Here is a 14,921-nt window from a genome sequence, read left to right as displayed (position 1 = left end):
CCCATCCCCTGCGGGGTCCCCAGGTCTTGCCCTGCCTCCCTCATTGCCCCTGACCCCGTGTCACCCCATTATTTGATAAGCAGTCCATGAGGCAAGAATGGCCCACAAGTGCCCCCGAAAATTACGATGGGAAAAGCTTCCTTGCGCCATCAGATGCAAAATGAAGCCAAACACTGCCCCTCGTGCTTGTTCAGAAGCCGAACGGAATCGGCTTCTGGAACCGCTGGAGCGGAAGTGAGTATGGGATTTGCAGCCAGCCCCTTGGGTGGGTCCCACTCAGATCTCGACCTCGAGGCCCATGTTCTGGAGCCGCTTCAGGCTCCGGCCCTGGCCTCCAAGGCCCGCGGCTGCTCAGCACATCCCGGGCCGCCCCTTCCTCTGACATGGGGATGTTGGGGGGCCTGGGGGGCCTGGGAGGACCAAGTGAGAGGCCGAGGGTGCCCGATGGGGAGGGACCTCACACGCCAGGGCCGGGGACCCTTGGGGAGGTGGGAGGAGTTACCGCAGGGGTCAGAAAGCTGAGAGGAGACGCAGAAATATTTTTAGGAATACGGCATAACATGGAAGAAATGTGTCCACTTAAAGCTTGGGAGGCCGGAATGCCAAACAGTTCTCGTGGCTAAATTTAGCTGGAGTGTCTTTATTGAAGAATTATGGTCATAGGAGACTTATGGCTCACACGGCCTCGTGGGTCCACTCGCACAGAACACCAGCCTGTTGCAGGGGCTGCTGTCCTTTGGCAGAGGGACCGGGCCATGGGCCAAGGGTGGCATCACACGTGTGGCTGTGGCACACGTGGCAGCCGAGATCAGGGTACAGCCCTGGGGTCCTTTTGGATTCATCTGGAAGACTCCCACTAACAGGAGAAGGGAGACCACCCCGGGGCCCAAAGAGACGTAGGTGGGTAATCTCTAGCCATTTCTGTGCTTTGTCTGCTCTCAGCATCCCTGGGAGCTCAGGGAGGCAGGGACCACGGAAGCAGGTGGGAAACTGAGGCAGGGGCAGGGTAGGGGGGGCTGCCCCTGAGTGCTCTGACCCGAGCCTGCACACAGCCTTAGAGGAGGCGCAGAGTCCAGAGATGACGTGTTGGGGCAAGAGCCACGCCGGACAGTTCAGGGGCAAGACGGGTGGAGAGAGGGCACCAGACAGGTAACCTGGGGACGGGGGGGGGGGGGGGGGGGAGGGAACGACCAGCACTGGCTGGTCCTGCCTGAGGCTGAGACCATGATGGCAGGACAACCTCTGTGGCTCAGGAGACCCTCAGCTCCTGGTGGGGGTGGGGCAGTGAGAGGGCCTCGTGGTGTCGGGCTGCCTGAGCTCCCCGTGGGGTTTGGGAAAGAGGAAGAGGAGCTGCGGGTGTGAGCCCAGATCTGGGGTGGGTATGGGTGGGGGGTGAGAGAGTCCTTAAGTCCCCTCAATGAGAGTAAACCCTTTCTCCAATGATGAAGAGGCCTAAGATGAAGACACACAGGCCTGAGGCTGATTTTCCTGGGAAATTCACAGACTGGGAAGAGCCGTCTAATGGAAATTGGGGACACGGGGACAGGCCTGGCTGGCTTCAGGGTTTCACGGCACCAGAAAGCCTGGGTGCGACCACTGCCCGTCCCTGCCATCCGAGGGCCTCTCCCTCCATCCAAGGGGGGTAACAGCTCTTGCTGGTGTCAAGGGTCCTTGGGGGGGGTCTTCAAACTTCCTCCCTCACAACTCCCACTCCTGACCATTTTATCTCTGGATTCCTCCACCATGTGTGGTTTTTGTGGAGGCTAATGTTTCCTCTCGAATTTAATTAATTTTGAAACCAATAAAGCCTGCACACAGAGCACCCAGGGCAGAGTTTGGCTGCGCAAGAGCAGGGAATCCAATTAAAACTGCAAAACGGGGAAGCAAGAGCCCCTGATGAGATGAGGAATGACGGGGAGGCAGGAGCTGCTGAGGCGGGAGAATGGGGTTGATGCAGGGGCCGCTGGTCCCTCTATGGGGTGGGGATGGGGGGACGTCCTGGAGCCCCCCAACCCCCACCCCCATGCAGCCTAACGCCCTGCGGCTTTTATCTTCGGAGTGACCCCCCTAAAGCTGCAACCAGGAAGAAAAAGCATTCATTTTGATTTTGTGCCATTATTTTCTTTTGCTTTTCACATTGAAATATTTTGAGTTTCTAATCCGCTAGCAGGGACTATGCATTCAGGATTCGTGCAGAAGCTCTGAAATGTTTAATGGAGACCAAAAACAGCTCTTCACACTGGGCGGGAGAGCATCCCAAAACGACAGGCTCTGTGTCCTCACGGGGCCGTATCCCACACAGGCCCCACGGCAGCGCCCTCTCCAAGCACCTCGGGTTCTGTGTAACCCGAGCACAGTGTCAGAACATCGGGGGAAATGTTTTCCTGTGGAATGCATGAGGCCCAGGCTCGCAAATGAGGGCCCGGAATAAATGCTGCTGGTGAGTTGCACACAGCTCATCACCCCTTTGTGTGTCCTGAAGCCTCGGAGGGGACAAATTCGGGGCTGGCTGCTGACGGTGGGGGGTCAGCAGAGATGTGGGGGATCGAAGGCGGCGTCAGGACCCCACCCACCCACCCTGCTTGCGGGAGGCCGGACACTCTGCAGGCACTGAGGCCCGTCTTCCCTAAAATGATCCCCCCATGTCCTGCAGGGCCACGTGGAGGCGTGGAGGTAGGCGAGACGTGACAGGGTCCCTGGGAGCCACTGCTGGATGGCTCATCGTGGGGTATGTCCCCACGACTGGTCAGAATGCAGGGTCCTCTGAACAGGACCTGGGACGCATCTCTACAGAAACCGTCTGGAAACTGGGGTCCGATTCTACACAGTTGAAGGTCTTATTCCCAGGACTCCGGCAGGATGGCTTCCTGGTTTGGGCATTACTATTTTTTTTTTTTTTTTTTTTTTTTTGCATTTTCTAGGGCCGCTCCCGCGGCATATGGAGGTTCCCAGGCTAGGGATCGAGTTGGAGCTGTAGCCACCGGCCTACACCACAGCCACAGCAACGCAGGATTCAAGCCGCGTCTGCGACCTACACCCCAGCTCACAGCAATACCGGATCCTTAACCCACGGAGCGAGGCCAGGGATCAAACCCACAACCTCATGGTTCCTAGGCGGATTCGCTAACCACTGCGCCACGACGGGAACTCCTGGGCATCAGGATTAAACAGCTGAACAGAGGTTTGAAACGAGTCTGCAACTTGAGATTCGCTCCCACGCCCATGAAAATGTGTCGGCCTGGATCTCACGAGGCGTCTCCGCCCAGGCTGTGCACTGGGCCATGGACAGCACGTGGGGCAGTGGCTCTTCCCCTCACTCCGCAGATGGAGGGCTGGAGATCGGGGAGGCTAAATGCCGTCAGAGCTGTGGCGGGGGGGTGTGGATCTGCTCCCCTTTTGTGCTGCTGCCCAGGGGTCACGTGCAACCTGCCAGCTGGGCCTCCTTTGTCAGATCACATAGAATATTAGGTATTCGGGCCACACGCATCAGCAAGGACCCCGGACCAGAGCAGTGATGCGAAGAACAGGAGAGCTGGAACCAGGGGCCACGGCGAGCGGGGGCAGAAGGGGAGGAAGGGACAGGGCGCCGCCGGGAGGCCCTGGGGCTGCTCTCCTGTGTCTGCGAGCCTCTGGGCCATAAACCACCACCCGGTGCCTCTGGGACGTGGCTCTTCCGCTGGCCTCGGATGCCACTCAAGCGACCAAAGGGAGGTGAATACCCGCAACGTGGCAAAGCTGAGGCAGCACAGCAGGGAGCAGGGCCTCGCTCCTGGGATGCCCTTTCTGGAAGTTTAGCTGGGACCCCACTGCTGGCATCACCTGTCACACAGCAGAGCCCCATGTCTGGCGAGGGCATTCAGACGCTCTTCTCATCCCCCTGCCTGAGAGTCTGACCACATGTTCCCCCAAGAAGGACCCACACCCACTCCTCACCCCTTCCCAGGGCGCTCTGCACGCAGGACCCAAAGCCCCGATCCTGACACCGACCGTCTCCCCCGAGCCCCCAGGACGGCAGGCACCGAGGCATCTCTGCACTGGCTGGGAGGGTCCACCCCGTGGCTGCTGCCTCCACCTTATGGGGGGAGCGGTGCAATCGGGAGCGGCCCCCCCCCCCCCGGGGAGGGCTCTGTCTGGCTCTAGTCAGACAGACGGGGCCCCTGCCATGTCGCATCATTTCTCTCAACCTCTGTCTCTCCAACTACAAAGTAGGTTTTCACTAGGACTAAGTGAGCTGAGGGCTGGGGAGACAGGGGGCTGTTGCTGATGCGATGAGCACGTTCCGTGTGTCCCCAGAAACACAGGGAGCGTGTGGGGGGGCGGTGCTGGGGAGCCATTGCCCAGGGGACTCCGACGGAAACATCAGCAGCTCCCTGGGCAGCAAAGACACGTGAGCTAACACGCCGCTCACAGCAGCACCACCACGGCCAGTGTCACTGACCGCCCATCACAGGCCACGGATGTACCTTCCTACTAGGGGGATATTGGCTAAAATACAAGATACTTCCTCTCTAGCGTTTACTAATTTGCTAGGAAAAGAACTGGTCTCAAATGATAAATCTCGGTGAGGACAGCAAAGAGAGCCTCTATGACAAAGGACCACGAGAGGATCCAGGAAAAGCCATCTGACCTCGGCATGACATCCCAGGGACAGTGGGAATGGGACCTGTGTGGGGTGGGCCGGGGGCCCAGGGGCAGGTGAGAGGGGCGGGCATCGGTGACATAACTTTACCCGTTTCGTGGGCTTTGGGCATGAGCAGTGGGCTCCTTAAATGGGCACCACTCCTGACGCCTGCAGGGAGCACGTGTCTGCAACAGCCCAATTTCAGCTTCCCCAGGCTCTTAGCTGTCCACACAAGGTCACCGGGCCAATGACAGGGCGCAGGGGAGGCAGTGATCTGGTTATGAGGCATGGCCGGGTGGGTGTGCGGGGCCCAGAACATTCACAGGAGGTGGGGGCAGCGTTTGGCGGAGCTGGAGATGGCACATGCCCCTCCTTAAACTATGCTGGCCAGTGGGGGGCCCTGCGGGATGCCTGTCCCAGCCTGAGTCCCCATGACCTGAGGGGGGAACCCATCTCTAAGGCTGCCCAGGGCTCCGACCACATTGCTTCCACCACCTGCTGCTGGCTCGGGGCTAAGAGAACTACCGCAGGGCTTCTCCACAGCCTCTGGTGTTGTGGCAGAATCTTAAAGGCAACAAAGAAACCCTCAGGGCAGAAAGGGCAGCTCGTTAAAGCGCTCCTGGGGTCACCTTCCAGATATGCCCACAGCAGGCAAAGGCCAGCCTTTCTGCCTCCACGTGACTCCCAGCGCCCAGCGGCTGAACCGAACGGGGACCTGGCTGGATTGGGTCAGAACTGCAAGGAAATCCCTTTTTTTTTTTTTTTTTTTTTTTTTTTTTTTTTGTCTTTTTGCTATTTCTTGGGCCGCTCCCTCGGCATATAGAGGTTCCCAGGCTAGGGGTCCAATCGGAGCTGTAGTCTCCGGCCTACGCCAGAGCCACAGCAATGCGGGATCCGAGCCGCCCCTGCGACCTACACCACAGCTCAGGGCAACGCCGGATCGTTAACCCGCTGAGCAAGGGCAGGGACAGAACCCGCAACCTCATGGTTCCTAGTCGGATTCGTTAACCACTGCGCCACGACGGGAACTCCGTGCAAGGAAATCTCAAAGCATCACGGTTGAACCTGCACCTCTGGAAACACCGGAGGTGAGACGCACGCAGCCCTTACCTTGCTCTCGTCCTCCGGGTCGCTGTAGCCACAGGCGTCCATGAAATCTGGGAACATCTCCGACCACCCGTCACGGGTGCAATTCTTGCTTATGTTCCCTGGAAGTTAAAGGCCAGGTGTTGGCTCCGCGCGGCGGCTGCGCTCTCCTGGCTGTGCCCCCGCCACGTGGGCTTTGAGGCAGCCGCCTGGCATGAAGCTTTCTGGGCTCCCTCTGCCCAAGGCCAGCTCCGCACTCCATCAAGGAAGCAGACGCCCTGCTTCTTTGGCCCGAATGGGAAGCCGGGTCCTCTGATGAACACCTCCCCCACAAAAAAAAGCTCAGATATGGCCCCGTACCTGGTTTGCTGTAAAAATTGCTGAACAGTTTTGGGCAGGGCACGGTGACGGTCTCTCCGACATCTGCGGGGCGCCAGCATGTGATGTTGTCCCAGACACCGCTGCAGGCTGGAGGGGGAGATGGGGGGGTGGTGGTGAGAGAGGACCCCGGGCCACAGCGGGCGGGGACAGCACCCTCGGGCCACGCGTGGGGAGGCCCGGGGTGAGGGTACCTGATCTGCCCAGAAGCTTTGCAAAGAGGAAGCCTGTTCATTAGATGAGTTGCAGACTGCTTTTCTGTGAAACAAACTCGCACCGCAATGTTGCTGAGAATATACTTGGCATGTGTGCATTGCAATTACTTTTGGAGAAACGAGCAGATCCGTGGCAGAAAGTACTTGGGTAACCCAGTGTGCTCTGCGCACTTTTGAGTTTGAATAGTTCATGATTTTTTCCCGCTGGCGTGCATCCCCCAGTGTGCTAAGATGGGCACCACTGCGTATTTGCAGAGGTCCTGGAAATGAGAGCCCCCCCGGATGAACGTACACGTGCTTTTACGGAGTCTGGCTTCAAGGGTAATTTACAAATTTAAATATTTGATAAGAATTCGTTGATTTTATTTTTTTATCTTTTTGCCTTTTCTAGGGCTGCACCTGTGGCATATGGAGGTTCCCAGGCTAGGGGTCCAATAGGAGCCGCAGCCACTGACCTACACCACAGCCACAGCAACGCGGGATTCAAGACGCCTCTGCGATCAACACCACAGCTCACGGCAACGCCGGATCCTTAACCCACTGCTAGAGGCCAGGGATCAAACCCGCCACCTCATGGTTCCTAGTTGGATTCGTGAACCACTGAACCACAATGGGAACTCCAAGAATTAGTTGATTTTAGCAGTGACAAAATCTTAGGTTACCTTCATGGGGTTATCAAATAATTTAATTTGCATAATGTTAGAGCCTAAAACATTTTTCAGAACTCTTATTTGGTTTAATAACCACCCATGAGGGTAATTCATACAAATACACAGTAACTGCCTCACAAAGGGCACTAAGAGTCAGGTGGTTCAGGGACCTCTCAACAGCAAACGGAAAATGAATCCACATTTGTTGCCTTTTTTTTTTTTTTTTTTTGGTCTTTTTGCCTTTTCTAGGGCCACTCCCACGGCATATGGAGGTTCCCAGGCTAGGGGTCCAATCGGAGCTACAGCCGCCAGCCAGATCCGAGCTGCGTCTGCGACCTACACCACAGCTCATGGCAACACCAGATCCTTAACCCACTGAGCAAGGCCAGGGATCGAACCCGCAACCTCATGGTTCCCAGGCAGATTCGTGAACCACTGCGCCACAACAGGAACTCATGAATCCACATTTGAACCCAGGTTTTAACTACAAGCTCAAGATGTTCCTACTATATCTTGTAACCTATAAAATTTTATCTTTCATTTTAACTTCAGTATGGGAGAAGCAGTGGACTAGCCTCGGCAAAAACAAAGAAAGAAACAAGAGTTCTGCTCTCTGCTGTGCCATCTGTAAGGAAACCGCACGCACACACAGCAACAGAGCTGCACATTTTTGGTGCGAACGTGGGAATGTTTTATTTCTAAGAACACAGATCCTGAAAAGTTGGCTAAAAGCCAAGTTTTGCAGAAAAGAGGAAAATACGTTTTAAAGGCTTTTAAAATAAAAATTAAAATATAGTCATCCTAGAACTGAATTACATACCAAAGATTGAGTTCATACATTCATACTATATTAAGGTTCTTGTGTACCTTTTTTTTTTTTTTTTTTGTCTTTTTGCCTTTTCTAGAGCTGCTCCCTTGGCATACGGAGATTCCCAGGCTAGGGGTCTAATCGGAGCTGCAGCCACTGGCCTACGCCAAGGCCACAGCAACGTGGGATCCGAGCCGCCTCTGCAACCTACACCACAGCTCACGGCAACGCTGGATCCTTAACCCACTGCCAGAGGCCAGGGATCGAACCCGCCACCTCATGGTTCCTAGTCGGATTCGTTAACCACTGCGCCACGACGGGAACTCCCAAGGTTCTTGTGTATTTAAAGAAATGCTGCTCTTTGAAAAATGACTCAGAACAAGGCATCAAGTCCAAAAGCATCACTAGAAACACACCTGCTGTGGGGTGGGAAGCGCAGCCTGCAGGCTGGGGGGCCGTGTGGGTGACCAGGCGGCTGGGGGATCACTTATGTGGTGAGTCAGAGTCCCAAGAGAGCTGACTGGGAACAGGTGAGCTGCTCTCCACTTCCCAAAGAGCATGAAAATAAGAGCTGAGAAACTTGAAAGGGCAGGTGCACGAGATGAAGGCAGAGCATGGGTGTGTGAAATACCCAGGCAGAGCAGGGGGGACTGCAGCCCAGCCCGCAGGAGGTGAGAAGGGCCCCGGATGCCAGGCCACTGGGCACAGGCAGACTAGATTCGTGAGGTCACGGGGCATTTGAATGCTGAACGCTGAGAGCACCAGCCTTCCTGGCCCTGCTAGGATTTTCCAGAAGCTCCGCCTACGCCACCTGCTGGAGCAGCATCCATGGGAGGCCCTGGACCAGCCAGGCCAGCCAGGCCACGGGGACGGGGTGGACAGTGCGGCAGTGGGTCTGAGAACACATTCTGGCATCACGCGGTGCACTTGATCGTCGCAAGAGCATCTGTTGTTCCGGTACAAAGTTTGATGTTAATTATTGATAGAGACACAGAAAACCCACTTATTGTCCCAGGAAACACAGAGAGGTATAAAGAAAGGAGACCGTGCCTGCTACATGGTCAGCTGTGATCTTACTAACAAACCACACTTTTTAAAAAATTACTCAATGAATTTATTACATGTGTAGTAGTACAAGGATCATCACAATCCAATTTTATTGGATTTCCATCCCACACTCCCAGTGCATCCTCCCCCCACCCCCAACCTGTCTCCTTTGGAAACCAGAAGTTTTTCAAAGTCTGTGAGTCAGAATCTGTTCTGCAAAGAAGTTCATTCTGTCCTTTTTTTCAGATTCCACATGTCAGTGAAAGCATTTGATGTTGGTGTCTCATTGTCTGACAGACTTCACTTAGCATGATAATTTCTAGGTCCATCCATGTTGCTGAAAACGCCTGTGTTTTGTTCCTTTTAATGGCTGAGTAATATTCCACAGTATATATGTACCACAGCTTCTTGATCCACTCCTCTGTTGATGGACATTTAGGTTGTTTCCATGTCTTGGCTATTGCAAAGAGTGCTGCAGTGAACATGTATCTTTTTGAGTCATGGTTTTCTCTGGATAGATACCCAGGAGTGGAATTGCTGGATCAAATGGTAGCTCTAGTTTTAGTTTTCTGAGGCATCTCCATACTGTTTTCCAAGTGGTTGCACCAATTTACAATCCCACCAACAGTGTCATAGGATTCCTTTTTCTCCACACCTTCTCCAGCACTTATTGTTTGTAGGATTTTTGATGATGGCCATTCTGGCTGGTGTAAGGTGGTACCTCATAGTGATTTTGATGTGCATTTCTCTAATAATGAGTGATGTTGAACATCTTTTCATGTGTTTTTTTGGCCAACTGTATGTCTTCTTTGGAGAATTGTCTGTTTAGATCTTCTACCCACTTTTTGATGGGGTTGTTTGTTCTTTTGGTATTGAGCTGGGGGAGGTATTTATAAATTTTGGAGATGAATCCCTTGTCAGTTGATTCATTTGCAAAGATTTTCTCCCATTCTGTGGGTTGCTTTTCATTTTGTTTAGGGTTTCCTTTGCTGTGAAGAAACTTTTACGTTTAATTAAGTCCTATTTATTTATTTTTGTTTTTACTGTCATCACTCTAAGAGGTAGATCTGAGAAGATATTGCTGTCGTTTAAGTGTTTGGCCTATGTTTCCCTCTAAGACTTTTATAGTATCTGGTCTTATATCTAGGACTTTAATCCATTTGGAGTTTCTTTTTGTGTATGGTGTTAGGGAGTGTTCTAATTTCATTCTTTTACATGTGGCCATCCAGTTTTCCCAGCACCATTTATTGAACAGGATGTCTTTTCTCCATTGTATATTCTTGCCTCCTTTGTCATAGATGAGCTGGCTGTAGGTGCGTGGATTTAATTCTGGGCTTTCTCTCCTGTTCCACCGATCTCTATGTCTGACTTTGTGCCAGTACCATACAGTTTTGATGATTGTTGCTTTGTAGTATAGTCTGAAGTCCAGGAGCCTGATTCCTCCAGCTCCATTTTTCTTTTTCAGGATGTCTTTGGCTAGTCTGGGTCTCTTGTGCTTCCAAAGAAACTTTAAACTTTTTTGTTCAAGTTCTGTGGAAAATGTCCTTGGGAATTTGATAGGGATTGCATTGAATCTGTAGATTGCCTTGGGCAGTATAGTCATTTTGATAATATTAACTCTTCCAATCCAAGAGCATGGTATGTCTTTCCATCTATTTGTGTCATCTTTGATTTCTTTCATCAGTGTCTTACAGTTTTCAGAGGACAGGTCTTTTGTCTCTAGGTAGGTTTACTCCTCAGTATTTTATTCTTTTGGATGCGATGGTAAACAGGATGGCTTCCCTAATTTCTCTTTCTGCTCTTTCATTGCTAGTGTATAGAAACGCTGTCGATTTCTGCGTATTGATTTTGTATCCTGCGACTTTGCCAAATTCATGGATGAGCTCTGACAGTTTTGTGGAAGAGTCTTTAGGATTCTCTAGGTAGAGTATCATGTCATCTGCAAATAGGGATAGTTTTACTTCTTCCACAGCCATAACAACGTGGGATCAGAGCTTCATTTGCGACCTACTCCTGAGCTCACAAAAACGCTGGATCCTTAACCCACTAGTGAGGCCAGGGATTGAACTTGTGTCCTCCTGGATGCTAGTCAGATTCATTTCCACTAAGCCCCAACAGGAACTCCTTAGCAACCATTCCTAATGTTTAAAAGCTCTAAACAAAATAATGATGCAATGAAATTGTCCTAACATAGCGAAGACCATTTGTTGAAAGAAATAACTATCATTAGAAGTGGTTAAACAGTGTACAATGCAAATCAGGAATGTGACCAGACACTGGCTGTCACATTCAACAGGAGGTCAGAGCTTTCGCTAAAACAATAGATAAAATGAACCAAACAGATATGCTGATACAAGGAACAGAAAAACATCCTAGACACGCACTTTGCAATGTGGCCACCACCAGCCACAAGTGGCCGTTTGGGTTTCAATCTCCCTCCACTGAAATTAAGTGCAATTAAAAATTCAGCCCCTCAGCTGCAGTGGCCACGTGTGGCTTGTGGGTCTCACCTCACAGCTCAGGCATGGAATACTCCCATCATCACAGAAAGCTCTGCTGGACAGCACCGTGCTAGCTCTGTAGTTAAAACAAACAAGCACGGGAGTTCCCGTCGTGGCTCAGTGGTTAACATATCCGACTAGGAACCATGAGGTTGTGGGTTCCATCCGTGGCCTCGCTCAGTGGGTTAAGGATCCGGCATTGCCAGGAGCTGTGGTGTAGGTCGCAGATGCAGCTCAGATCCTGCGTTGCTGTGGCTCTGGCGTAGGCCAGCGACCATAACTCTGATTAGACCTGTAGTCTGGGGACCTCCATATGCCGCGGGTGCAGCCCTAGAAAAGGCAAAAAGAAAAAAAAAAAAAAACCCAAAAAACAAAAAACAAGCACAAAATAGTATTAAAAGCCAATCTCTCTCTCTCTCTTTTTTTTTTTTTTTTTTTTTTTTGTCTTTTTTTGCCTTTTCTAGGGCCACACCTGCGGCATGTGGAGCTTCCCAGGCTAGGGGTCCAGTCGGAACTGTAGCCACCGGCCTACACCACAGACACGGCAACGAGGGATCCGACCGTGTCTGCAGCCTACACCACAGCTCATGGCAACGCCAGATCCTTAACCTAAGGATCGAGGCCAGGGATCGAACCCGCCACCTCATGGTTCCTAGGCGAACTCGTTAACCCCTGCTCCACGACAGGAACTCCTAAAAGCCAATCTTAACAAGCTATCGAGAAACTTTAAGCAAAGAGAGAAGATAACAAACCCATCCTTACTGTACCTCAGCTATGGCTGAGGGTAAAGAAGCCCAGACAGACGAAACTTTCTACAGGTCATGATCTGTCAGATAACACGTTCATAGAAATCATCTGAAATAGTTCAGGAATAAATTGTAAAGGATAATTTTTTAGTAAACCATTTCCTTTCTACTTATCACACAAAGCTCTTCCCAACCCACCCACCAGGAGGAGGAGAAGGCCTCTTATCCAAAGAGGGGTCAGAGGCTTGAAGGGCACGGGAGAGAAGCAGAAACACGCCTCACGCATCTTCCATCCATTAAAGCACAGCACGTGGTTTTATCACTTAAACACAGAACATAGAGCCAAAGCCTTTCCTTTGTGCGTGGACTTGCTGACCCGCCTCCTCACTCCTTTCCCGTGCAAATCACACCCTGACCTGTCATCTGCATTTCCGGCTTCCAAGTACTGAAGCGGCTGACGTGGGCGCCTGCAAAGCTGCATTTTCAGAACGGTCCCGGCTGTCTCGCTCACCTGCCACTCACTGCTTTTGGTGTTGCAAAGCACACACATTGGTTTCCCCAAAAACCAGTGCTTTCTCTGTACTCCGGCAGCTCACATCCTGTCTCATCAAGCAGCTGGGTGAGCATCAGATTCAGGAGGCAGCGATGCACTGTAAGCGCGGCAACGTGTCCCCCCAGAGCCTGCGGGAGGTGCTGAAGGGTGGGCAGGGGAGCCCTGGCCCCGGGGGGCCTGGCCAGGGAGCCATCTCGAACTAGCCCGGCTTCATGGGAAAAGACAGGAGAGGAGCCTGGTGTAAAGCGATGCTGGGGGCTTCCTAAGTGCTTCCGGAGAAGGCAGTTTAGCCCCCTGAAGACGGTGTCCTGGACCAGGGATCTTACGCGCCGTGCAGGTTTCAGACGTCACACCTTGGACCGAACGTCCTCAGACCTGGATGGAAAGCGCTGCTCGTCCAACAGGCTCCCATCACTATTCTCAACACCGCAGAGACAGCTGCAACCCAGCCTCTCCGGGGGTGGGTGGGGGGGAGTCTTACGAGGGAGGGAGGGACCTACCGCAATGGAAAGAAATGGACCCCTTTACCCAAAAAGCCAACTTTCTCTCCAAAACATTGCCAGGCCAGCCACACGCTCACAGGTGATGGTACATGTGTTATTTTCATTTCTGGATTTACGTTCTCATTATTTCAATGATCTAAACACCAATTAATTTTCCAGATAATCACATGTCCTAGCTGCCAGCCTGCACCACAGCCACAGCCACGTGGGATCCGAGCCGCATCTGCAACCTACACCACAGCTCTTGGCAACGCCGGATCCTTCACCCGTGGAGCGAGGCCAGGGATCGAACCCACGTCCTCATGAAGGCTGGTCGGGTTTGTTAACCACTGAGCCATGATGAAAACTCCCATGGTGATTTTTATTTGCTTTCTATTTTTTAACCTTGCTCAGGAGAGACCAGAAAAACAGCACTCCTTGTTCCCCAGTCACTCCTTTTTTTTTTTTTTTTTTTTTTTTTTTTGGTCTTTTTGTCATTTCTTGAGCCGCTCCTGCAGCACATGGAGGTTCCCAGGCTAGGGATCGAATCGGAGTTGTAGCCACCGACCTACACCACAGCTCACGGCAATGCCGGATCCTTAACCCACTGAGCGAGGCCAGGGATTGAACCCGCAACCTCATGGTTCCTAGTTGGATTTGTTAACCACTGAGCCACGACGGGAACTCCCCCAGTCACTCCTTGTATAGAATTCGAAGTGGCCAGAACCACACGGGTCAGCTGTCTGGACGGGGAGGAGGCCAGGCTTGTGGCAGCACCACGTGTGCTCACACCACCGACCCCGTCACAGGTCATCCCACTCTGGGGCCAGGCTGCGGGCACAGACCTGGTGGGGGGCGGCCGAGGGGCAGTGGGGGAGGGGGGGTGTCCAGATGGCAGCCTGGGCCCTTCCCCCAAACCCCTGGGACCAGCTGTTAACACCCACATCCAGGGATTCCGGTCTGATCTTCTAGACAGTATTTCTCAACTTTTCAAATTCTTGGTGGTTCCACGTGCAGCGGGGCTGAGACCCACAGTCTGGGGGTGCCGGTGTGAGGCTGGACCTGGAGGATCATGAGTGTGGGTGCTGATGGGGGCCCAGAGCAGCCCTTAGAACCTGTTAGAAAGTTCCCGGTCCCACCCCAGGCCCCAAGCCTGCGCGGCTTAGGGTTCCACTGCACGCAAGAAGGAGGGTGGGCTCAGGGCCCCTGCAGCTCTGACTGAGAGGATGCACGGAGCCACCTCACTAAGCCTGGTTTCCTCCTGTGCAGACAGGAAGTGCATCCTGTGAGCCCCCCCCGGTGTCATCACAGGAGCCACTTGGCACAAGGAGTCCTGTGTGGCTGGCAGGACACCTCACAGTCTCATAATGACACTGGAGGGCCAGCGGTCCCTGGACTCTGTGCATGACCTGCCCCCAATGCAGGAGGCGGTGCAGACAACCACTGCTTTGCACCTGCTGAGGGAAATGCAGTTCTGGGGATGCGCTGGCAGCTGCAGCCACCGACAGAAATAACACCGGGGGCCGGGCTCTGCCCTCGTGAGCACCTGTGGCTGGGTGTCCTCTGCCCTCGTAAGTGCTTGTGGCCTGGGGTGTCCTCAGCATCATCTGACCTCACAGATGAGTGAACAGAGGCACAGAGAGCCTGACTGAACTGCCAGAGCACCACCGCAGCCCCTGACCGCCCTGCCCTCTGTGGTGACTGATTGGGGGTGGGTGGGGTATAGACAGGCCGCCAGGTACCCAGCCCAGGGGGCAGCACCAGGAAGGTAGGCTCAGTGGGGTGGGGGTAGGGGGTGGGCAGGATGGGACATTGCCGACCCCCCTGCACCTCC

At 53.2% G+C, this 14,921-nt stretch overlaps 1 protein-coding gene across 1 annotated transcript in view; it reads right to left on the bottom strand.

The window, feature by feature from the left end:
- Positions 1–14,921, bottom strand: part of VIPR2 (vasoactive intestinal peptide receptor 2) — a 71,225-nt gene that overhangs the window by 36,734 nt on the left and 19,570 nt on the right. Inside the window, 2 exon segments of the mRNA NM_001195117.1 lie at positions 5,732–5,829; positions 6,068–6,175. Of these exon segments, the coding sequence (NP_001182046.1) occupies positions 5,732–5,829; positions 6,068–6,175 (206 nt within the window).

The sequence above is a fragment of the Sus scrofa genome, chromosome 18 (genome assembly GCF_054392235.1).
Source record: "Sus scrofa isolate SSC_HxYL_T2T_F1_AM1 chromosome 18, Sscrofa_HxYL_maternal_Yorkshire_Landrace_v2.0, whole genome shotgun sequence".
In the NCBI taxonomy this organism is placed as follows: Eukaryota; Metazoa; Chordata; class Mammalia; order Artiodactyla; family Suidae; genus Sus; species Sus scrofa.
This window is presented reverse-complemented; position numbering and strand designations above follow the sequence as displayed.